Source organism: Temnothorax curvispinosus, unplaced genomic scaffold (assembly GCF_003070985.1).
Source record: "Temnothorax curvispinosus isolate PA1 unplaced genomic scaffold, ASM307098v1 QBEX01014901.1, whole genome shotgun sequence".
Taxonomy (NCBI): domain Eukaryota; kingdom Metazoa; phylum Arthropoda; class Insecta; order Hymenoptera; family Formicidae; genus Temnothorax; species Temnothorax curvispinosus.
This window is the reverse complement of record NW_020224681.1, coordinates 332,731-355,955: the sequence shown is the minus strand read 5'-3', so window position 1 is coordinate 355,955 and position 23,225 is coordinate 332,731. Positions and strand designations below refer to the sequence as shown.

General features: G+C 35.3%; 6 protein-coding genes across 9 annotated transcripts; 3 read left to right on the top strand and 3 right to left on the bottom strand.

Annotated features, from left to right (window-relative positions):
• Positions 1-61: 61 nt before the first annotated feature.
• On the bottom strand, positions 62-3,685 carry LOC112465100 (digestive cysteine proteinase 1). 2 transcript variants are annotated; one of them, XM_025032487.1, is made up of 12 exons: positions 3,453-3,685; positions 2,832-2,884; positions 2,556-2,723; positions 2,238-2,410; positions 2,045-2,149; positions 1,817-1,976; positions 1,498-1,690; positions 1,209-1,426; positions 1,019-1,119; positions 770-901; positions 471-660; positions 62-375 (listed from the first exon to the last, which is right to left on the bottom strand). In XM_025032487.1, the coding sequence occupies exons 1-12, from the start codon at positions 3,455-3,457 to the stop codon at positions 191-193; spliced, it is 1,683 nt and encodes a 560-aa protein (XP_024888255.1). In that variant the 5' UTR covers positions 3,458-3,685; the 3' UTR covers positions 62-190. The 2 variants fall into 2 exon arrangements, with proteins under 2 accessions (XP_024888255.1, XP_024888256.1); XM_025032488.1 differs by having other exon boundaries at positions 3,465-3,685.
• A 505-nt stretch (positions 3,686-4,190) lies between these two features.
• On the top strand, positions 4,191-6,185 carry LOC112465102 (trafficking protein particle complex subunit 2-like protein). The gene is made up of 7 exons (XM_025032492.1): positions 4,191-4,423; positions 4,549-4,672; positions 5,176-5,219; positions 5,401-5,582; positions 5,671-5,758; positions 5,861-5,940; positions 6,028-6,185. The coding sequence occupies exons 1-7, from the start codon at positions 4,385-4,387 to the stop codon at positions 6,068-6,070; spliced, it is 600 nt and encodes a 199-aa protein (XP_024888260.1). The 5' UTR covers positions 4,191-4,384; the 3' UTR covers positions 6,071-6,185.
• Positions 6,186-6,564: 379 nt separating this feature from the next.
• Positions 6,565-9,346, top strand: LOC112465085 (T-complex protein 1 subunit beta). The gene is made up of 7 exons (XM_025032459.1): positions 6,565-6,686; positions 7,035-7,344; positions 7,422-7,858; positions 7,952-8,029; positions 8,105-8,329; positions 8,472-8,853; positions 8,966-9,346. The coding sequence occupies exons 1-7, from the start codon at positions 6,684-6,686 to the stop codon at positions 9,136-9,138; spliced, it is 1,608 nt and encodes a 535-aa protein (XP_024888227.1). The 5' UTR covers positions 6,565-6,683; the 3' UTR covers positions 9,139-9,346.
• A 71-nt stretch (positions 9,347-9,417) lies between these two features.
• On the bottom strand, positions 9,418-13,473 carry LOC112465086 (NADH-cytochrome b5 reductase 3). 2 transcript variants are annotated; one of them, XM_025032460.1, is made up of 4 exons: positions 13,251-13,473; positions 10,802-11,134; positions 10,543-10,731; positions 9,418-10,428 (listed from the first exon to the last, which is right to left on the bottom strand). In XM_025032460.1, the coding sequence occupies exons 1-4, from the start codon at positions 13,278-13,280 to the stop codon at positions 10,045-10,047; spliced, it is 936 nt and encodes a 311-aa protein (XP_024888228.1). In that variant the 5' UTR covers positions 13,281-13,473; the 3' UTR covers positions 9,418-10,044. The 2 variants fall into 2 exon arrangements, with proteins under 2 accessions (XP_024888228.1, XP_024888229.1); XM_025032461.1 differs by lacking the exon at positions 13,251-13,473 and adding an exon at positions 11,625-11,832.
• A 2,192-nt stretch (positions 13,474-15,665) lies between these two features.
• Positions 15,666-17,760, top strand: LOC112465087. Of its 2 annotated transcripts, none has more exons than XM_025032462.1 (5): positions 15,666-15,811; positions 16,782-17,036; positions 17,159-17,293; positions 17,368-17,473; positions 17,558-17,760. In XM_025032462.1, exons 1-5 carry the CDS (start codon positions 15,764-15,766, stop codon positions 17,716-17,718), a joined length of 705 nt encoding a protein of 234 aa, XP_024888230.1. In that variant the 5' UTR covers positions 15,666-15,763; the 3' UTR covers positions 17,719-17,760. The 2 variants fall into 2 exon arrangements, with proteins under 2 accessions (XP_024888230.1, XP_024888231.1); XM_025032463.1 differs by lacking the exon at positions 15,666-15,811 and adding an exon at positions 16,042-16,526.
• Position 17,761: 1 nt separating this feature from the next.
• LOC112465084 (anaphase-promoting complex subunit 4) lies at positions 17,762-21,215 on the bottom strand. Its single transcript, XM_025032458.1, has 7 exons — positions 20,841-21,215; positions 20,286-20,665; positions 20,005-20,205; positions 19,568-19,849; positions 19,263-19,486; positions 18,613-19,175; positions 17,762-18,511 (listed from the first exon to the last, which is right to left on the bottom strand). Exons 1-7 carry the CDS (start codon positions 20,944-20,946, stop codon positions 18,054-18,056), a joined length of 2,214 nt encoding a protein of 737 aa, XP_024888226.1. The 5' UTR covers positions 20,947-21,215; the 3' UTR covers positions 17,762-18,053.
• Between the last annotated feature and the right edge of the window lie 2,010 nt (positions 21,216-23,225).

Below are 23,225 nucleotides of genomic sequence, written 5' to 3'. Positions count from 1 at the left end.
TCGTTATCATATTTTCCTATATTAAATACAAATCTTCAACAATTTATTACAGCTTGCTCAATATGCTAAACAACTAAATATATTTTATACAGAACCTACATTTTTTAAATTGTATTTGAGTGTGTATTTGCTCATTGGAAGTATTAGAGAGCTTAAATGATACAACCAATTCTTAGAAATAGAACTACAGTTACATAGTAACATATGTGGGGGCAAGAAGAACTCCGCAATTGTCATCCTTTTGAGCCATTAAAATATATCCGTCGTTGCCCCAGTAATTCGACCAAGAATTCTTTACTAGCCAATAACCCGTTCCATTCATGGTGCCATATCCAACAGCCAAAACAGCATGATCTAATTTATCCTCGGTATTACCTATATAATACAAAAACATAATTGTTTGAATGAGAAATTTGTATTTATAAGTTTTTTAAAACTATTAAAAAAAATAATAAGTTTACAAATCTTACCACAAGCTGGATCGTAATACACTCCACGAGAGTAAAAAGAGAATGTCTTGTGGGAGGCATCGATAGCAACAGAAATAGGACCATGTTTAGCAATGGCGATTTTCAAAGCTTCTACATTGCGTGGAGTGACGTTAACGAAACCTGTGATCTTAGCTGTCAATGTTACGTTGTTTATATGACAGTACCCATCCTGACAAAAGAAACAAAAAGTCTTTTTGTTTTTCTTGTTACAAATTATAAGAGAGAGAGAGAGAGAGATCAAATTTATTATTTAATATAAATTTAATGAAATAATTTACCTGTCCCAAGTAACCACCGTAATCCTCTTCAGTAGGTAAACCACCATGTTTCATTATCCACTGATATGAACGAAAATCTTCTCCACCGTCACATCCATTATTACCAAATCCCCATGAACAGTCGATGAGAGCCTGCAATATTAATACCATAATATTATTGATCTGCAGTATAAGCACTATACTCTGTGTTTATACTGTATTGTATTATATTATAATTCGTAAACTTTGCTACTTCTATAACTTGCTTACCTGTTGAGACAGACGTACTAACTTGTTATGCTTCATGTAATAGGCACCTTCTACCGCACCAGTACTACCAAAACTCCAACAAGAACCGCAAACGGACTGATCTATTTAAATAAAGTATATCAATATATATATATATATATATATATATATATATAACGTATATATTAAATATAATATTAAAGTTACAAACCTTTAACTGGCGTTACAGCGCCATAAAGCCTCCAATCTATGCTATCGGGAACATCTTTGATTTCCTTTTCGATATCATGCGGGAATGGTGCTCCACCATTGTAACCTGGAGTGTATAGTTTGCCTCGTAAAGCCTTCAATTCGAGATCGCTACGATCCACCAAATGATTAACATTTAACTGATAACCCAAATTGGCACGGTTTGTAGAATGGATAAATCTGGAAATTATATACATGAAACGATTATTTCTGAAATGATACATACAATACTTATTACGGCATAAATGTACCTTATATTTTGTCTAAATAAGTCCTTGCGATACATATGATCCAAGTCATCCTTGTAATTTTTATTGTGAGTCTTTTTAAATGTGTCAAATGCTTGATGTAAATGATCCTCATAATTATGAATGAATTCGCGCATTGGGTTAAAGGTGTATATGTGATTTTCACCCGGGCCTGGGAAGCTGACGCACTTAGCATCTGCAAATAATTTTCTTCATAATTATAAATTCGATACAATAATTGTTTTATTGTAATGTAATAAAAAAATCTTTATATATCAGTTAACAGCAACTGGAAAAATATATATTCTAGAATTTTACGTACCTTCTATGATTTTAAAGACATCATCAGAAGGTTTGTCAAAGGAATACCAATCATATTCCAGGTAATAATGATCATAATGTGAACCTAAGAGACTATTAAATCCTCTCATTTCATACCTCACAGGAATAGGCTCCTTGACTTTTGGCAGATATGGTGATTTCTACAAAGATTATTTCCTTTAAGTACCGCAGGTTTATTTATCATATACACAAATAATTTTATTCTTACCTTGTAACGTATCCAGAGAGTGTATTTATTTGTTTTTTCCCCAATTTCTTGTACAAGTCGCCATTTCTCACACAATAATCCATTGATCATCTCTTCTCCAATACACTATACATAAATTTCATTGAAAGCTACTTGTACATATTTTTTACACATTTTGCATATACATTATAGAATTTACAGTCGTGCAATTTACCTCCATTTCAGATGCATCTGGAATAATAGACTGCGGTTGTATTTTTAAATCATTAGTACCATTTACTTGAAGACATGTTTCTTCATTACTAGCAGTCTCTGTGGTAACAGGCGCTAATTTTATACTGGCTCCATATTTTCCTTTGTGAGCCAATTGAAAGGTTTTAACCATCCCTATTAGACAAAGAAACAGATTTATATGTTGTATTGTATGTGTACATGTATACTGTATACTGTGTACGCTATACTAAACAGTTTTTATATATCTAAGTTAAAAATAGATAACGAATAAATGGGAGATTATTATTTTTGAAAATACCTCCATAATAATCAATTCTGCTAGATCCACTGTTGCCATTGTACCATGCATAAAAAGGCTCTCGAATTTCTGCATATGGTATATATAATGTTCCTTTCGCCGTATATGTTCTACTAAATGTCGGAGCTTTCAAACTTTCTTTGGCAAGTGCCACTGTGCAACATATCCCTGCAAAATTAAAAAAAATTTTGTATATGAGAGAGCTCTTGAAGAAACAGATACATAATAAATAGAGAAAAAACTATTGCACATTGTACAGCTACTTAAATAACTTACCACAGAATATTAGAAGTACACTATTCCTAACGTTAGACATTTTTGTTGCGCCTCTGAAATAATGACATAAAAATGGATGAATATATATATTTAAGCATTTATCGTCGTTCTGATAACATGGCTGACCTAGCCAGATTACATTAATTAACAGACAGTCATGGTAATGGAGCTCTAATGTGTATAGATTATTAATTTTTTTTATATATAAAGAAAACAATAAGGAAATGGTATATCATTATTGTTGTAACAATGGAATATTATTCCATCGCTACATTTATTTATTTTTAAGTAACAGAAACGTCATAATTGGCAAGACTACTGTTCAAGGATATAATTGAGATTCAAATAAAAGTTTATGTATCAGTTTCTAAAATAAAACTAAATCACAAAGATAAAAACGAGTAGAAATGCATTAATGCAATTATTGCATTGTGAAAAAGAAATAAACTTTCGGATACCGGAGGAAATGGAGCAGCTTGCAACATTCGCTTTATTCTTTCCAAATGTTTCTAACACATTTATCTTAATTCGAAATTGTTATAAGATTAGAATATATTAGAATATATATAAAACGATGTGTGTGTATAAAAACGGAGTTTTAATTACGCGTACGAAATTTACCTCATTAAGTACCTTGCGACGCAGAAAGGCTTGTCTCTCGACTCTCGAGAGCACAATAATAGCCGAACGCTCTAGAGTACACTGTACAGTACTTATACTGTGACTAGACAACGAATCTCACTTTCTTATCTGTTTACGTTCGGAAATGTCGAGGAGAACGGAGGTCGGAGAAATGCCTTTGTGTGCATGCGTAACATAAACATATTACAAACGTTCACGTGAAGTTGAGTGGCACTGCTTGGCCCTTGGCACCCCTACGTCTGCTGTTAGCCGTCGCCAATTAGCCAATACAACTACACACAGAATCTTCTGATCCTTCTTCTGATTGGTTCGGTGGATAAGCTTTAAGCGTCGATCACTGTCGTGTCAAACGACTTCAAACGTAGAATGCTTCCGCAATTCTTTGATATACACATAATATGGCCACACACACTTGGTGTGTTTATCAATATTATTAGAGAGAATTTCCCGTATTACAATTTCAGTTTCTTTAATAGACGTTTGCCATGTTATATTATGTTGAATATATTTTGTCCCAATCATACACTACGAGGTTGTGAAACGCACTGAAATGTACTTTGCAACTGCTTCCAGCTGCACTATGTTATATTTTCTATATTTAAAATGAAACCTATATATAGATATACAGATAAATTTATAATTATATAATATAATAATGTAATGGAAAGAAAAAGAGGAAAAATAAATAGCATATACAAAAAATATAGTCACAAAGAACAATAAATGTCCGATCTCTGTCAAGTGTAGTTAACACTTTTCCAATTTTTATCTGTCTCCAATGGAAACAATCGCAGATCGTAGATGATAATGATTATCATTTTGTCAATTGACTTGCAAGGCTGAAGGCTCCGAGCCAGTCCGAGCTCTGAGTTAGTTGCAGCTGGAATCTAGACCAAGATTTACTATGTGTCATGTCACAACGCACTAAAGTTATTAATTTGTACAAAACGGTAATAAAGTGTTACACAAGTATTCATACATATTCATCATATAAGATGTCGATAAACTCAAGAAGCTTATTATCATTTTTCTTTATTACATATTTGTTAAATTTTCATTTTGCATTGTCTTTCAGCTGTTGTACATGGGCCGAGATTATCCAACGGGATATCAATATTTCAGAACCAAGCTAAAGAGAGCCTTTGACAAAAATAAAACGGAGACTGATCCCGAAAAGATAAATAAGATGATAAGTCACGGTAATTTTGTGATAAAAGAGCTGGAAGCTTTGTATATGTTGCGCAAGTACAGAACTTTGAAGAGAAGATATTATGATCAATAATTAGAAAGAGAGAGAGAGAGAGTTTAGTTGACAGTCTATCAATAACTGTGTACAGACTACAGATGTTCGATAATGCTGTATAAATTACTGTTATGTGTTTTGTAAATGTACTGTTATAAGTTAGAATTACTGTATGGCTAACGTGTATATCTTTTGTACTACGCTAAAATTTGTATCTCGTGATTTGTACCACAAGTAAAGTTATGTCATAAAAAGAGCTCTTTTCTCTTTATTCGAGCGATTGTTCGAAATAAAGGACGACACGACACGCTACACAGTGGTGTCGTTCTAACCTAGCGACATTACGAGTTATGGAACGCTCGCGTTGCGTACTCGCGATTATTCTCATTCTCGTATAAAAATACATTTAGCAAAAGAATGTGCAGTGTATCGTAACAAATTTCTTTTGCGTTTTTGTAGAATCTCATAAAATGGCCGCTTGCGTAGCTGTTATTGGCAAAGATGCAAGTATACACGGTGTTTTCTGATTTACATATAGGTTATGACATGTTGATTAACACAAATTTTTCATCATGAATTTTTTCGCCATCAATTTTTGTATTTTTGCATAATGAAGCACATCAATATCGAGTCTCTTACGCTGTGAACATGGAATTATTCTATTAATTGATAAATATTTTGTAGAACTCTCCAAAATTTATTAAAATATATCAGTGCACGGACGAAGCTGCTGGGTTGCAATTTCATTACAAAGTACACACGTCAATTGATATTATAGAGGAAAAGCTGAACGTAGGGAATAAAACGACGGTTGATATACGCGACTTATACCTAGGCTTGTTATTTGCGACTGAAGAATATAAAATGTATGTAATATATATCGTAATGTGTAATGTGTCGCCCCGCGATAGATACCAATTTGCATATCTAAATACCAACATTCCTGTTTTCCAGATATGGCTATGCTACGAATACAAAGATTAAATTTGTCATAGTATTACAATCGTCCAATGTATCATTAAGGGATAACGAAATAAAAATGGTAACGTTCTCTTCTTTACATACTTTATATGTAATTTTGATATGTCGCGTTAATTGTGATATATAATTAATATTGTGCAAATTTTCGATACGTGGTCGATAGATTTTCAAGAAGTTACATGCTGCATATTCCAACGCTGTTTGCAATCCATTTTACATTCCAGGTGATGAGATAAAGTCCAAGTGAGTATGTGCATTAATCTGTATGCATTACATATATGCGTGTTATAAGTAATAAAAGAGCTATAATTATTTTTACTGGATTTACAGGTCATTCGATACATCGGTGCTGGAAATAATGGGTGTTATATAATATTTTACAGAGATATTTAAAAAATGCACTTCATCATCGCAAGATGTAAAATTCTCATTACATAAAATGCTGTCTGTAACTGATAATAAATAATATATATAATAACTTATAAAACAAAAAATATTTTTATGATTCCCCCCAAATCTAATTTCTCTATTTGTTTTCCGCATTTCTTCCTTATAATTTATATTATATGTATTATTTTCATATGTAATTATATTTAATATTTTATTATCGTTAGAATCGCGTCTGTGCGGCAAATCGAGCCTTAAAAGGAATTAAATTCAGAATATGATGATCCGCTGAAGCAAGCCTTGGCATTAAGCACACCTACATTCCAAGTCCTTGATTGGTTCATTCGCGCGTCCATCTTTTCAATCAGATTTTATAATTCGTTCTTACCATATAGATGTCCAAAAGCAGCGAATCATGGACGGACGGAAAAGAAAATCGCTTCGTGAAAATGCTTCGGAAGTCACTGAAAGTCACGCAGCATGGCGGTATCTGCCTTGACTCGTGAACGTTCGTCGTTAGCGTGTGTCGGAGATTTTCGTTTTCGGATTTTGCGTCATTTCTTGAAGAGAAGTATCTGCGTACGCCGCGTTGACTCGACATGGTAATTGTTGCGATTCGTCTCCCGTAATCTCGCATGTTGTAGCTGTAATAAATGCTTGTGATTCTCTCGATCCCCAGAACGGCCAGAACCCGGTTTTCTGGAAGCATGACAAATGGCTCACGTGTCATTGAAATAACGAAGGGATAAATAATTGCACGATAAATAACTTTAATACATTCTATAGAAACCAAGTTTTTATTTTTTTTCAATCAACTTTTAGATCAATTTTTTACATACCCACCAATAGTTAACTTTCTTAAAAACAATCTCATTCAGAATGAAAAATACAGAATAAAGAGTTGTATTATGGGCAACTAAATGAATCGTTTTATCTTACTTGATTCTAAGGTTTCCTTAAATCCAGTGCGGATCCTCAAAAATGAGGCGGAAGAAGAGAAGGCGGAGATTGCTAGGTTGAGCTCGGTTGTTGGGGCTATAGCCATTGGGGACTTGGTGAAATCTACCCTCGGTCCTAAGGGTATGGATAAGATACTCGTATCTCAGGGCAGGTCCTCGGGACAGGTACATGTCACTAATGACGGTGCTACTATCCTTAAAAGCATTGGCGTTGATAATCCCGCTGCCAAGATTTTGGTAGATATGTCCCGTGTCCAAGATGACGAAGTGGGCGATGGTACTACTTCAGTCACCGTTCTCGGTACGTACAATACCGTCATCCGCTTGATTTTTCAAATTATTCAATTTCAAATATATGACTTTCGTGTCTTTTTGTAGCTGCCGAGTTTTTGCGAGAAGCTGAAAAGCTAATCGAAAATCAAAAGATACATCCACAAACTATCATTAGTGGTTGGAGGAATGCTGTAAATGTAGCGACTGAGGCTTTAAAAAATGCAGCCACGGACAATTCTGCAGATCCCGATCGTTTTCGGGAGGATTTACTAAATATTGCGCGCACAACGTTGAGTTCTAAGATTTTATCCCAGCACAAGGAATACTTCAGCAAGCTCGCGGTCGACGCAGTGTTGCGTCTTAAAGGCTCCGGTAATTTGTCCGCGATTCAAGTTATCAAAAAACGCGGCGCAACACTCGCCGATTCCTTTTTGGACGAGGGATTCTTATTAGATAAGAAACCAGGTGTCAACCAACCACAAAAAGTATTTGACGCGCGTATACTTATCGCTAATACATCTATGGATACGGATAAAATCAAGGTTTTATGTTTCTTCTGTTATAGTATAAAGAATTTTTAAAATTATATCTACTAAATCTATGATAAATCTAACACTACGCGCATTTATTTATAGGTATTTGGTTCCAGAGTACGTGTAGATTCAATGGCAAAGATAGCAGAATTAGAAACTGCAGAGAAAGAAAAGATGAAGGTAGTAAAAGTCTAAAGAATCTCACGGCATATTTGTTAAGTTACAATCGATGTATAATTTTCTGAATCTCCACAGGATAAAGTTGACAAAATTGTCAAGCATGGATGCAACGTCTTTATCAATAGGCAATTGATATACAATTATCCAGAACAATTGTTCGCCGATGAGAAAATTATGGCTATCGAACATGCCGATTTCGACGGTATCGAGAGACTTGCGCTTGTTACTGGTGGCGAAATTGTTAGTACTTTCGACAATCCGGATTTAGTCAAGTTGGGAAAATGCGATCTTATCGAACAGGTAAATTTACCATTTACTTTTGCAATTCATATAGAATGTTCCACATACACGGCAATGCATTCTATTCTAATGCGTGTGTGTGATAATCATTAGTTTCATTATAGCTTTAATTATATTCAATTGTATTGTTATATTGTTTCAGATAATGATAGGAGAAGATACACTCCTAAGATTCTCTGGAGTTCCGTTGGGTGAAGCGTGCACTGTCGTTATTCGTGGCGCAACGCAGCAGATCATCGATGAAGCTGAAAGATCGCTGCACGACGCGCTCTGCGTTTTAGCCGGTACGGTACGCGAGTCGAGAATAGTTTACGGTGGTGGATGCAGCGAAATGATCATGGCTTGCGCTGTTATGCGAGCGGCCGCGGCTACGCCGGGTAAAGAGGCGGTTGCGATGGAAGCCTTCGCACGAGCATTGCAGCAATTGCCGACCATTATCGCCGACAATGCTGGCTACGACTCTGCGCAATTGGTCAGCGAATTAAGAGCTGCGCATAATTCCGTCGGCAACACTATGGGATTGGGTGAGTTTCTAGTTCTTGCGCTCTGTTACCAGTAATAATATTTTTAAATACGTATAAATAGATCGCTAAATAGTTTTCGTAACAGGAAATTAAATGTTCTTTGATCTTACAGATATGGAAATGGGCAAAGTTGGCTGTATGAAGCGGCTAGGAATCACCGAATCTTGGATGGTGAAGAGGCAGGTTCTAGTGAGTGCGGCTGAAGCAGCGGAAATGATACTTCGAGTGGATAATATTTTGCGTGCGGCTCCTAGAAAACGCGTACAAGATAGAGGACGTTGTTAATTCATTAAAAAAAAAAGAAATTTACTTTCGCTTCGATTTCACAATTACTTGCAGTTTTTCATACATAATATGCGGCCTCTTAAATTAACATGTTTAATTAATAATTAAATATTTCATTGTGTTAGTCTCTCATCGACGATAATGCATTTGATAATATTAATGTACTAATTGTAGCAAGGAGAATATACTCCATTTTTTGAACATGTCATTTATATATGAATTATATTTTATTTCTCGATCTCTCACAAATGAAGTATTATACAATAAGAAGCACATCTGTATGTGTTGAAAATTTTTTATAACGTTACAATGGGTTCAACATTAATAAATGCTTTGAAATATAATACTTTATTATATGAATATTCCACACACTAGTAATATACTTTATTCACCTAAATTTTATATACAGGTCATTTTTATAATAATCAAATGTAGAACTGAATAAAGTATATTTTAGTGATGAGGCAATATTCATTTCACATGCATTTGATTTATAACCCCATTTTTCTTAAGTTCTATGAATTACTTATCATTCGCCAATCACAGCGTATCCCAATAAAAAAAAAGCAAAAGTAAAAGAGGACAAGACTTTTTGGCGTGTCTTGTAAAATTTTTTATGGATAGACATCCTTATACTACATGGAACAATAGTCTCCATATGCTATTAGCATATTTCATTGATTATTGTAATTTCATAACTTATATATAGTAATCGTCAATACTGCTGGAGATGTTTTTTACAGATAGATTTTGACAGAAATTTTTCAATATAGATCTCTTTGATCGGCACCATGTTATTTAATATTCTCCATTAATTAAGACAGATATATTCAATTAAATAAAAAACTGTTCTTACATTTTACTGAAGTACTAAAAGCATGTAGATCTCCGTCAAACTGTCATCGATTAATATGCGAACCGTAATTTAGTATCGTAGCCAAGTTTATCGAGATTCGGAGTACAAGCAAAATTGATCATTGGAGGTGGCCCACACATCAATACGATAGTATCGGGCGACGGTGGAAACATGTGTTTCTCTATGATATCAGTACTTATATATCCTGTACTATATGGCCATCCCTCGCTACTTGAATCTAGGGTGTACCAAAGTTTTAATTTATTCGGATATTTTTTGGCGATTTCGTCCAGTTCGTCCCGCAGCAAGATGTCTTTTTCTGTCTGATTGGCGAACAGCAAGGAGGTTTGAGTTTCGTCCGTAGGATCCTTTATTATCGCACGAATTAGCTGCAACATCGGCGTGATACCCGTACCACCAGCGAGCATAACCATCTGTACAGAGAGTTACATCATTATTTTCATATGTCGAAAATAGAGTTGTTCTTAATAACGATAATAATAACACAATTAATAAATACATATATACATAGTAGCAAATGTACGTGCCTTTTTAACGTTATATTCCACGGGTGGTTCCTTCCTAAGAAGTTTTATAGTTACTTTTCCTTGTCCTTTGTAAATCAGTCTACCAGATGGACCTCTAAAGTCGATGGTATCCCCTATTTTCATGTTTTCCAAGTATTGAGACAATTTTCCTCCCTCAGGAAACTTTGGATGCACATTTTTGAAGTATACCTATAAATCACGCACGATTAAAGCATACTTTCTTTCATTATCGCCAATCCTATATTGCCATTTTATTTACCTTGATGACGAGATCAACGTAGCCTTGATCATCGTCGCTTGAAACAGGCGTATATGAACGTATTACAACCTCCTCTCCAATCTTTGCTGTTAAATGTATATGCTGACCAATTGGCAGGCCCAGGACATGATTTGACGTTGGTAATCCAAATCTGAACTTCCTAGTATCGTGACTTATTATGTCCTTTTGGATTAGAGGTAGACTATACTTAACTACTGGATCAACCAGCAGTATCGGCGCAGACTTTTTCTTCCTCTCACTCCAGGATTTATATATTTTAAATGCTACTCCTATAACAACTATCGTTCCTACCGCAGCCAGAACTGGAAGCACCTAAATATAAAAATTTACTTTAATGTATATAATGCATATTCTTATACGGTTTTAATTTTTCTGAAATTCTACCAGTCTTTTAAAGTAACAAATGTGTATTTTATTTTAAGCATTTAAAAAAATGTTACGTAAGCACAGATTCTTAGTCAAATTTCAAGAATTTTTGCAGATCAAGCTTCAGGGATATAAGTATAAACGTCCTGATATAAAAATTAATATTCACACAAAAGTTATCACATTTTTACAGAATAATCAATACAAAATAAACATAAATTGATAAGAGATACCACGGGGAAATATATTTCTAAAATTCGAAAGTTTTCCAAGTCATCGTTAAAAAAAAGAAAAAGAAAAGAGAATACCACGCCTACTGCAAAGTACAAATCATCGTTGGCGACAATCGCGTAACATTATTAACGTCATTAACGATACCGTAATATTCGTATAATCGTACGCGAGATCGGATCGTTTCGGTCGAAGCGAGCCTTACCAATGTTCGTACGTTCGACATCGCTATATTCGCTATCGGCTATATCGGCGCTAACTGTGCACGTGGACTGTGGACCGAGAGCGAGGTTAAAGGGCAACGTGACGCGACGGAGATCTCAGGAGATCTTAACGTGGAGACGCCAAGCGGTTTAGCGGCGTTCAGCGTTCGGCGCGAGTTCGCGCTATCGACTCTTTCGCAGAGCCGTGAGCCGGGAGCCGGGGCGTCGGGCGATAACTCGCCGACGTCTGTGAAGGATTGACGGAGCACCGCCGATTCCGGAACTTGCTCTAATCTGTTAAAATAGACTCGGCTTCTCGCGTTTTCGGGGTAGGACCATTAGGTGCGCGTATTTATAGTCGCATTACTCGCGGCAATATTATTAACACGTTAAGCCGAAAACCGCGTGCCTTTTTGTCATCGGCCCACATCAGCGACCGATATTTGCAATCTGCGTGCGAGAGACGCTCAGACAGCCGCGTGTGCAATGTGTGCATATCTCGATGTATCTAATTATCATTATATAGTCTTGCGTAATCAGCGATTCGAGAAATACTGAGGATTTGAGGAATACGAGAAACGCGAACGTCAGCCGATCGCATTTTCTGCATGTGTTTCATATTTTTATTTTATTGCTCCTTTTCTTTTTTTCCAAATGTCTGTCCCAATTATTATTTATCTTTAAGTACAGAAAAAACGAACAGATCTATCATTGCACACTCTCTCGATTAGATCGATTTGTTTGAAGAAACTTAATTTGATCAAACGATTGAAATCGATGATTAATTCAAAAAATCGACAGAAATGCTTACATATATATTTTTAACTATAGAAATTTGTCATCCCTAATCCGATTTTTCTTTCCATACTGCACTGCATACATCAAGTTTAATAATTTTATTCAAGTTAATTAAGTACCATATATAGATGCTGCTTAATAAATTAATCGCCGCCAAGTTATAACGCACTGATAACGATATAAGCATACCAATTTTAATTAATTTTTTCTTATCTTAATGATTACGTAAAAACTGGCATGATTCTACTTTAAGTATAAATTAAGCTTCTTCTTCCTTCATATGCGAACAATCGACAATCGCGATACATTGCATAAATGTTTAAGACGCAATACGCAATTATATGCTCCACGCAAACATCTCCAAGTGCCTCATCGAGATTCAATGTCGATTAATCAATATAACGATCCATGGAGATTAATTCGCGTCAAGTGTGGCCGCCGATGAAAAGTCAAACAGGTTGCCCAGCTCGCGGCACGCGTTTTGTAAAAAAATTATCGCTTGGCTTATTCAATGGCTGGATTCGGGGAGCGCGCTATTAGCGCTATTTGCTTATTATTCTATCCTTGTTTTACACCTGATGAGCGATAAAGACAGAATGATGCAATATAGCGCTAATAGTGGCTAATAGCGCGCTCCTCGAAAGCAGCCTATAATCTATGATAATTATATGAGTAGGCCGAAACACGTTGGAAATAGACGACGCAACGTTTCGAAAAATATTTTATCGTTAAGTCCTTTAAGTTTTTTTAAGACTCGCATATACGTGACGACATATAACTCTATCGATTTGATCACTATCGGTACAAAATATATACATATGTATACGTACTTGATATACGTAATCGATCATCGAGTTCATATTTTCTAATCCAGTTTCATCGAAGGACACACGCGCACACACCACGTTCCGCGGATTCTCGAATGTCGCACGTTATATATTATTCGATTAATGAACAATCAAACAGATTTATTCGCGAGTGAGACGAGTAAGGAGTAAGGATCGAGTGAAAGACGTTCTAGCGAGTATATGTCGAGATACGCACATATTACCTCATTGTCCATCAGTTTATCACCGGCAGTGGTGTAACTATAACGTCTTCCGCCCACCTTGTTTTCTACTTATTTTTACAAAAAAGAGACGAAATGCTTTTTTGAAACAATTTAGGCTACGCCGTTTTCCATTACTTTACCTCCTTATGGCGCGCATAGACTTTAATAATTAAATATTAATTATTTTAAAACAATATATAATAATATGCTAAAAAAGTGTGGGCAATATGTGTAATGCGAATAAATTTCTATTTCTCTCTTTCTTCCTTTTACTTTCTTCTCCTTTTTCTTCATTTTCTTTTCCTTCATTATATCCTTCTTGTATTTGTTTTCTTATTTCTTGTTTCTTTAATTTTTTTTCTTTTGTTCAGGAATAAATCTCTAGTCACTGCCACGATCCACGATCATAATCAAGGTCTCTGTGAGATAGTACGTGACTGACGTTCAGTGACGTTTCCTCGTACGAGTTGATTCTATTGGCCGCCGATATATAAGCGGCATGTAACTGTTTATATTTTTCTCCGGCAGTTCAAGGAGACTCCTAGCTCTGTGTCCTGTAATTGTGTTTCGAACTTACTATTATTATAATTATATTATTATATTAATATCCTGAGCTCTTTTCTGTATTAGCGATACTAGCTAAATCTGCATCTGTCATCCTGCAAACTGATCATTTCTCGATTTACATCGCACTCTTGCGTATTGATAAAAGCGCGCATTTAGAATGTTTGCCATATGATTATGATAATATGTATAGACCGAGCTAAAACGAATAAAAAATAACATTTTTATTCAACTTACTAAAAGTAATATTTTAATTGTTTCAATAAAAGATGAATGGAAGAAAAAAGAGCTGCTTTAAAAGGAGAATTTAGAAAAAAAGGCATGCAGGAAATCGATTTTTTCAGAAAATAGGAGGAGGTTCGACTGAAATTTGTAAATCAGCGATTAGCGTGTTCGAGCGTATATTTATCACAATGACACGAGGAATACGTAATAGGTCACTGCAGTTAATCGTTGAAATTTATGTGATGTAAGTAGTATATACTGATATAGTGATTATATTCAATTAATTCCTCATCTGCATCGATCAATATATATATTTTATTATTATAAAGATTTAATTATTAAAGTATATATTATTCGTTTAAACAAAATTATAAACGATATAATATTATACTATTAATTAACATGCTTCGTTTAATTCTTCATAATTATTTTCTGTTTATGTCGATAATATATAAAGTTTCCGTTCCAAGATCTCTTTTTAGTTATATTCTTTTCATGTTTGTTCTCTTTTTCCCCTCTAAAGTGCCAATGTATACGCGTTTTATTATATATCTTTATATTAGAAGAAATATATAAAATACAGCCAGTATAATGAACAATTAAGTCTATTTGGCACATACTTGATACGTTTATTCAAAATAAACAAAATTGCATCTGTAGCGCTATCTTACTGTTTTTTAGATCACCGTAACGACCGATGATACCTGTCGATAATACCTTGTCCCTTGTCCATAAAACAGGATATATCGTAGCATGTAGGGTGTTTATCGTTATAGAAGGTTAGAATAATCAAAAGTTGATGCACGCGAGTGCTCAATGCACGTGAGCTCTGTGAAATTGTGTATTATTAATTAGATATAAGTCTTCCATGGCGGTTTTACATCGCGCCTTGTTCACCTGGTTCAACTTGCTCATATTCCTGATTCTGTTGGTCCTGAGACTCGATCAGAGAATACAATGGAATTGGTTCATAGTTTTTATTCCAATGTGGCTCTACGATAACATTCTACTTATTTACATTGTTTTTAACATGATTTCGCACTGCAAGAACGGACGTGTTAATAGTTTGCAGCGAGAAGTAAGTATTATATTTTATAGCTTGGCAAGATACGTAGATTTTTTTTTTCATCCTCTTGCAATTGAATATATTTTATTCCAATTTGTGTTTATGCACGTATTCATTTTCTACAAGTATTAAATATTTTAATAATAAATAAAGAAGCTTGATAATTAAAAAAATATAGTCCCTACCGATGTAACAAATATCCAGCTAATTAAATAAAATTAGATTTTAATATATGGTATGGCAATAAAATTGTTTCAGGCATGGTATATGATAGCTGTGATTTTGAAACTGTGCGCTCAGATCTTGATTTGTCTGAAACTGGAGGCTCCTCACTGGTCTCTACCAGCCAAGGCGGTACTGGCACCATTCTGGCTGCTGCTTCCAGTATTAGCTGTAGATGTCTTTATTCATTTAATACACCAATCTAGGTATTGACAATGGATGAGCTTCAGCTTGTTTCAAGTTACTTGAGGGAACCTGGGAATGTATGTATATTGTTGTGTTGATAAAAAAATTATCTTGTGGATGTTGCTCCACATAATCAAATGAAATATATAATTAATATTAATATACTTGTTATTTTTATAAAATATTTACACATGCAACATTTATATTTTTATATTGAATAATAAAGCATTATGTCTGTTTCATATATATTAATTTATATATTAATCGTATGAAAATATAAAAATATTCTATATCTATTCATTTGTTTTATTCATTCATTCAGTCATTTATTCATTTATTTAAACGTAAGACTAAGTTTTTCCTGGAGTAGATTTTCATTTATAACAGGAATCTAAGAACATACAGTAATTACAAGGTATAGGTCTAGTCTACTATAAATACTTGGTATTGCACAAGGCCAAATAGGACAGAGTTAAAAATAAATAACTTCATGGCAGTGCTTGTTGTAGCAATCTTCTCATCAGTAAATGAAAGTGTATTTTCCAAGTTAAAATCACTAATTTATACTTTATACTAGTGCTATTGTCAGTGAATTCAATTCAATTCAACTCAATAGAAAAAAATAGAAGCAAGTCAATAATTGCACACAAGAGAGAGGAAGAGAGAATTGCTTTTATGATTACACAACATTCACTCATAAAAGCCTTTTCCTTTGTATCGTGTACTGTATAAATTATTGTGACAACCATCTGTGAACAACAAACTGGTTTTGCAGTAGCTGTGAAGAAAAAGGTGATCAATGTAATTAGAATGTAATTATGAAAGAAGAAGACAGGCTAGAGTAATACCTAACAGTTTTCCAATATTGGTTATGGTAGAACACAGTAATTGAACATATTTCTGTATAAGTTTAACATTTTTTGGTGTATATTCTTATATTTTTCTCACAAACATAATTCAATACATAAGAAAAAAACCGTATCTTTTAATTATCTCTAACTCAACTGTGACATACTCTGTATAAATATTTACAACGTTAATTTTTAGGTGACAATGTGGCTTTTTATACTTTTTTATTTATCATTTATATTACAAAAATCCGAAACTGCATCTGAAAATGACATAGTAACAGTGAAAGAAGTGACAGCTGGACACTTGGCTGAGCTTCCATGCTTAAGTATTGATGAACATCATCGTTTCATGTTCTGGCAATTTGGAACTAACAATGTTATTGGTCCAGGGAATCCTTTAAATGAAAAGAAATATAATTATGAAGTATTGAGTGGCACGCTTCAAATCAGAGTAAGTTTTTAGATGTACCATATATTTAAAAATTTTTCTATTTTAAATAACAGTTTATTTATGTAATCAATATGTACCAAGATGTATGTTATATTTCATAATTATATTTATAATTTTTATAGGGTGTGTCAACAGCAGAATCTGGATTTTATAAATGTTTTTCGAAAGGCCTATTTGACGATTCTCAATTGAAAGTTCATTCTGTTGAATTGATAGTTTCAAATGAGTGGGAGCAACTTTGGGAAAATGATTTTGAGGTATTTAATACACATAACATGGAAAAAAAAAACAATTACAATTTTACATTTTATTAAAATGTATATTTGAATAGACAAATCTGTTACGGGGAATGACTGCTGTTATGGTACTGGTTGTCGCTGTAGCTGTTGTTCTTCTAATTATTACTGTTAAGAGAAAAAGGAGTCAAAGATTCTTTGGTAATTTTTTAATAAAAATTGATATATTGAAGGAAGATGCACTTTTACATTGAAAATAGGATTATCTTTCGATTATTTTTACAGATTTGGAGGAGTCGAGAGAAAATACTCCAGAACGATATACGCCAGATAATAGACCTGGTGTTTCATCAGGCATCGAAAACGTTGGAATGGATAACGCTGTTCTTGACATCGATTTCCCTAAAGTATTTAACCAAATGCAGAAGGAACAAGCAATGCCATAAGTTGTAATTGTATATAACAGGAAATTACATTATTACATTTTAGTGTTTTTCTTTATCCTTATATGTACATATATAAATGTATATTTTGTAACAGATTATATTTGCTTTCTCTCTCTTATTGTATAACTAATAACGTTTAGTTAATTTTAACGTATTTTACATGTATTTTAGAAATATACTTAATAAATATACTATATCTTGTAATAACTCTATATTTATTCAAAATTTGAAAAATAATTAAATCAAGATTTTTCAATTACACAAGAAATTATTATTTGTAGTCATCTTTTTGCATGTACAAATTATTCATACCTTAAACATATTTTACTTCCACCTCAGCTATTTTCTTCCTTATAAAACTTTTGAACATCAGTTTTTGTTTCTTCTGCAGAAAAAGATACACTAGGTGTGGTATCCATCATGTTTTCCCCAGAACGCCCTTCCTCCTCCTCATCGTCTTCATCCTCAGGTTCCGCTTCAGTCTCGAGTAAACGAATCTTTCTATTATTTTCACTTAAAATAGCAGCTACTTTCCGAGGACCACTGACCGCTAGTCGTCTCGCAGATATTCCTTGAAACGGTTTCGGCAACGTCGCACCGATGAAATCGGTTATCGATGCTGTACCATCATTGTCTCCATACTCAAGCACAGATATACCGTGTAATGGCATTTGTATGAGAAACGATGCGTGAGTTTGTTTATTTAATATAAGCAAGCTAAGATAATCTTGCGAGTAAAATTGCAGATCTACTATCACAGTATCGACACTCTCTCTTTCATTTGGAGATTCTCCTAGATAGACAGAAAAGTGAATTAATGTTATCATAGATATATAATGGAGAAATAAATTTTCAATGTGTATATTTTAATTGTATGAAATACATGCTACTAACCTTGCTTGTGACTCACGTCTATTGTAACCGTCTTTGAACTAAGAGGTACAGATTCAGTAGACGAATACTTTATGTTAAAAAGTCTTAAAAATTTGCTGTCAGTATCGCTCATAGCTAATAAAAGATTTCCATCGTTTATTACAATTTGCGAGGACAACATGAGAGATGTGAATGATGGTAGAGAGATAGAGATCATTACAAAGTGATCAACTAAGCTCTGATAGGCTTCAGCGAAAACATGTTCTACAGCAGAGACTAATTTTACGTGAGATTGTAGTAAAGATAAATTGAAATTCTGCTTTACTATATGTCCATAATTGCACAAGCAATCGTTTGTATCAAGCATAGCAGCCCATTCGCTTCCCTCCGAAGTCAGGGGAGTTTGTAGATTTTCACGACGTAAATATTGACCTAATTTTTCTAAATTTACCCTGCCGTTCGCTCTTGGCTTGTCAAAATCACTCAGAAATTCTGCGATAAATGTTAATTCCTGCTGACTTACACGGCACACTTCCGATGGTGCTCTTTCATCAGCTAGTTGGAGAATGGCTACATATAACCACCTATAGATGCAATAAAAATTGAAACAATTAAACAACAATACATAAACAACAACAAGTTAATTAATCTATTCAATGTTTGACTCGTACCGGAAAAATGCTTTGTAATTGCGCATACTCTGATCTATAACTTGCTCAATCTCATATGATTTTGCCAAGAAAGCCTCAGATTCATTAATGGCATTGGTTATGAGTGTTTCGTCGCGTAATCCTAACGCTTCATATGTGCCACCTATTCTCACCATACCTCTTAACTCAGCTAACTGATAAACCAAGGCCATACCGACGCTAGTTAAATTTTTCGAGACCAGTTTCTACAAAAATGTCTTTAACAAATTCAAAATTCGTGATTATATATGATTAAAACTTAAAAAATGTAATATATTTTGCAATACCTGTATATTACTATAACACATTTCAATACTTTGTCCGAATTTTTTTAATCCTTTCTCTGTGAGATCTCTAAGTAGGAAAGTTTCTAAATTTTTCGTCGGTATTCCGATCATCAATAGTTCCAAAAAGTCTGCAGACATAGTACCAGGTAGATTTGCCCCTGCATATCGCGTGAGTTTTTCATCCATTTCCAAGAGTATCGTTTCCCAAGCTTCGCAAGTGGCCATTAAGGTACGTGAGAGATAATCTTTCAAACATTCTATGTTGGCTTGAGTTTGCGCAACCTGAAAATAAAATATATAAATTCCAACTAACTTAACAAATCCTTAATTACTTAACAAATTTCTAAATTATCATGCGCAACACACTTTAGGAAATGGGATGCCTTTCGCTTTATCTTTATTATAAATTGTAACATGTATTATCATTCTCGAGATACCTTAAGAAACGCTGAGCTTCTCTCAAATAATGGACAAGATACCCTAGTTGTCTTAACGCACGTATCATCTCTCCATGTAATCCATATTGGGTTATTAGATCCACCTGTGATCTGCAAGATTGGTCCATGGCCCACAGTTATAGTGCCACAATAAAACATGCCAAAAATGTACATTAATACTGTGCCATCTTTTTGACCAATCTATAAGAAATACATATGGCTGTTAATCATATAGTCACAAACGCTATGCGTCTATTAGAATTGTGCTTTATGATATTTACAAAGAGCATATCTAGGATGTTAGATAAAAATTCTTTCCGCTCAGGTTCCGTACTATAACTTCTGATTAAACTGGGCAGAAGTGGCAGATATTCGCCTGTAGGTTTATTAGTTTTATCATTTGCTAGTGAACTTTCCTGTTCGGTATTAGACAGGGACAACCACTTAACGCAAACGGTCACGTCGTTCGCAGGCAATTTGGTTTTATGAATAACATTTTTAGTCTCGACGTCAACGAGACACAATAGCTTGGAAATCTCGTAGCATACTGCGAGCAGCTTTCCATCTGGTCTCCACGCCAAATGGGCAGCGGTATCGGATTCATCTTGAGGACTCAACAACCATACTCTCTGCCACTGAAGCCTATGAAGGACCACTTCACCTGTAAGATATCATATTGCGAATAACGATTAGTTATCTAAAATTCTCAACATACATCTGTACAGTTAAATGAAGTAATTCTGCCTTTTTATAAGTAATTATAAAAAGGAGGAAGATAAATATATTAACTTTAATTAGTGTTGATGGTATTTACAGCGACAGTTTTCAGATCTAACCTTTGACATTGCTAATGGCTAAAAGATCCATTTTCGGTGACCACAGCATCGTCGTCACCTCTGCAGGGAGCAAACGTTCCTCCAATTGTCTCATGGTACCAGCCATATCTCTGACTTGTTGTTAAAGACAATACCTGACAGAAAATCCTTCACCAGGGGACTGTCTAAATCCGAACGTGTTGCACAGCTTTAATTATACGCATACGAAATTTATCTTAATTGCGACTTGCCTACATTCTACATTCGCAAAACTTTGAGGAAAATCTAATCTCTCTCGTACACAAACATCAGATCTCGTATCGTGTTTACTAATTAATACGTGTGCATTGTGTGCACGTGCACTGTGCAACATGTGCGAACCGTGCGAACTCACTGTAAACTTTCGAAAAATCATTAGCGTTCTTTCTCCTTTCTCCCGACCACGGTCTTACATACCGTATGTAAGACCGTGCTCCCGACTTTTATCAGTCGAATCGCACGAACGATCAATAATTAACTGCTAAAATGCAGTTTTACAGAAACATATAATATTTCTGCGCCGTAAATACATATTTTTGTATAAAATATTTGGATAATAATAAAATTATCGCTATAGGTTAAGTCGAAGCGTCCAAATTTCGGCCACGTGACTTCTGTAAGGTTCTGGTTTTTGTCTATATTTATTAAAATCGATATTATCGGCTATTTTTATACCGTTCGTCGATTTATGCCACTTGATAGGCAGTACCGAGTGTTGACGAGCGATAGCGCCACCATGTAACTTTAACGCCTATTTTAAATTTACGCGCGGCACCGCGGCACTTTCGGGTTCCATTTCCGTGACGTGTTCCGTGTCGCGGTTTTATCACTCGCCAGTCGCCTTATTTTTCCGCGTTATATTTTGTAACGAATTGCAGTACGAGCTGCGCGAAATTGCGTCGAAATCTCGAAATATCGTCGTCGTTTCCTCGCGGGTGCGCGAGGAAAGAAACGCGTCGGTTTTCGAATTTCAAGTAGAAGTATAATTCGTCGTATTCGTGTAGCGGGTCGAGCTAGGTTACTTCTCCTTCTCTAACGGTAAGTCCATTTGCACATACGTAGAAGAATCTGCTCCAAATTTTCAGTTTGCTCGGTCGTTCGTTTCGAGAGTTTGAGTCCAGCTTATTAAGATATTATCATATGTGTGTGTGTTGACGTAGGAATATCTGGACCGAGACCGCGACGCCGACGGGCCGACCGAGCATATTTCCGCCAAGTTGAAGCTTGAAGGGAAAGGGAGAATCTTGATCAATCAAGATGGCGGCGCGAGAGAGACCGCGCGCGGACACCGCGGTCACGGTTGATTATAGTGGACCACGGAGTATGGTATTTATATTCACTTTTCCACTATTTTTGATTATAGAATACGTAATCTTAAACTCACTGCAATGTCTCGGTTAAAATTACGTCAACGGGACGTTAAAATAGATATCGCGGGAGCTTTCCAGCAAGCGATACAAAAAACGACACAAACGTCTATAACGTTCTATATATATCTTTCTGTTTTGGTAATGAGTCGACACTTAATTGTGTTGACTTGTGTCGCTTGCTGAAATGTGTCGATATACATAACTTTTTTATTAGCAATTCGAATGGCAATTCGTCCGTTCCGCGCGGTGCATCAAAGCGTGCTTACGCGACGGCGACGCCGACGGCGACGGAGACGGAGACGGAGACGACGACGACGACGACGACGACGACGACAACGTTCTCTAATATGCAACGAGCGCAGGCAGCGATAAATGACAGGAATACGGGAAAGCGATAAGGACCGCCGTTGTTTAGGTCTGTTGTCGCCGTCTGCTCCGTCTCCGGACGGTACAGAGATATCGCTTCGTATCAACAGGACTATTCCTTTGTGACTCGCGTGCATACACGCCGCACCGCGCCGTACCGGGGTGTATGGTGTATAGGTACACGTCTGGGCGTCTCTGCATGATCTGCATTAGAGACGAGGGTCTCTAATCTGCATCTGCAGAGTGCGCGGCGCGCGAGGCGTTTGCGCGAGGCGACTGCGTATCGCATATAGCCGATCGTCGTCGACACTCGACGACTCGACGCCGAGACCGCCGAGTGCGTGTAAATGAATCTCGATCGCCCGAGCGGATGTCCGCTCGCCGCGTGCTTCTGAATATTGCTATTTAGAACGCTATTTTTCAGGAACAAACGAAATTCGAATTTTAAAACTGCACAGTGTACACAATTGTAGTATATTTTTAATTTGTAAATGGCAGAATAAAATAACTTAAAAAAAAATTTAAAAAAACAAACGACAGGACTTGAGATTTCTTGAATTTTTTGGGAAACTTAGAGTCGAACGAATGTGACCGATTTATAACTCGATGTTGAGAAGAGATGCCAAATGTA

Bases quoted from the DNA above. Each gene is read 5' to 3' on its own strand.
- LOC112465084 (XM_025032458.1), bottom strand. From the start codon at position 20,946: ATGGCTGGTACCATGAGACAATTGGAGGAACGTTTGCTCCCTGCAGAG. The intron at 20,666-20,840 runs GTTAGATCTGAA...GATATCTTACAG, and splicing joins AGCCATTAGCAATGTCAAAG to GTGAAGTGGTCCTTCATAGG. The intron at 19,850-20,004 runs GTATCTCGAGAA...TTTTATTTTCAG, and splicing joins GAAGCTCAGCGTTTCTTAAG to GTTGCGCAAACTCAAGCCAA.
- LOC112465100 (XM_025032487.1), bottom strand. The intron at 2,724-2,831 runs GTAAGTTATTTA...TTAATTTTGCAG, and splicing joins TGTACTTCTAATATTCTGTG to GGATATGTTGCACAGTGGCA. The intron at 1,427-1,497 runs GTACATTTATGC...TATAATTTCCAG, and splicing joins TTATTTAGACAAAATATAAG to ATTTATCCATTCTACAAACC.
- LOC112465087 (XM_025032462.1), top strand. From the start codon at position 15,764: ATGGATGAGCTTCAGCTTGTTTCAAGTTACTTGAGGGAACCTGGGAAT. The intron at 15,812-16,781 runs GTATGTATATTG...GTTAATTTTTAG, and splicing joins ACTTGAGGGAACCTGGGAAT to GTGACAATGTGGCTTTTTAT. The intron at 17,474-17,557 runs GTAATTTTTTAA...TTATTTTTACAG, and splicing joins AAGGAGTCAAAGATTCTTTG to ATTTGGAGGAGTCGAGAGAA.
- LOC112465102 (XM_025032492.1), top strand. From the start codon at position 4,385: ATGTCACAACGCACTAAAGTTATTAATTTGTACAAAACG. The intron at 5,583-5,670 runs GTATGTAATATA...CCTGTTTTCCAG, and splicing joins GCGACTGAAGAATATAAAAT to ATATGGCTATGCTACGAATA. The intron at 5,759-5,860 runs GTAACGTTCTCT...CGTGGTCGATAG, and splicing joins GGGATAACGAAATAAAAATG to ATTTTCAAGAAGTTACATGC.
- LOC112465086 (XM_025032460.1), bottom strand. From the start codon at position 13,280: ATGAACTCGATGATCGATTACGTATATCAA. The intron at 11,135-13,250 runs GTACGTATACAT...TTTTATATTTAG, and splicing joins TGATCGATTACGTATATCAA to GTGCTTCCAGTTCTGGCTGC. The intron at 10,732-10,801 runs GTAAATAAAATG...CGTGATTTATAG, and splicing joins ACGTTGATCTCGTCATCAAG to GTATACTTCAAAAATGTGCA.
- LOC112465085 (XM_025032459.1), top strand. The intron at 7,345-7,421 runs GTACGTACAATA...GTCTTTTTGTAG, and splicing joins TACTTCAGTCACCGTTCTCG to CTGCCGAGTTTTTGCGAGAA. The intron at 8,030-8,104 runs GTAGTAAAAGTC...GAATCTCCACAG, and splicing joins CAGAGAAAGAAAAGATGAAG to GATAAAGTTGACAAAATTGT.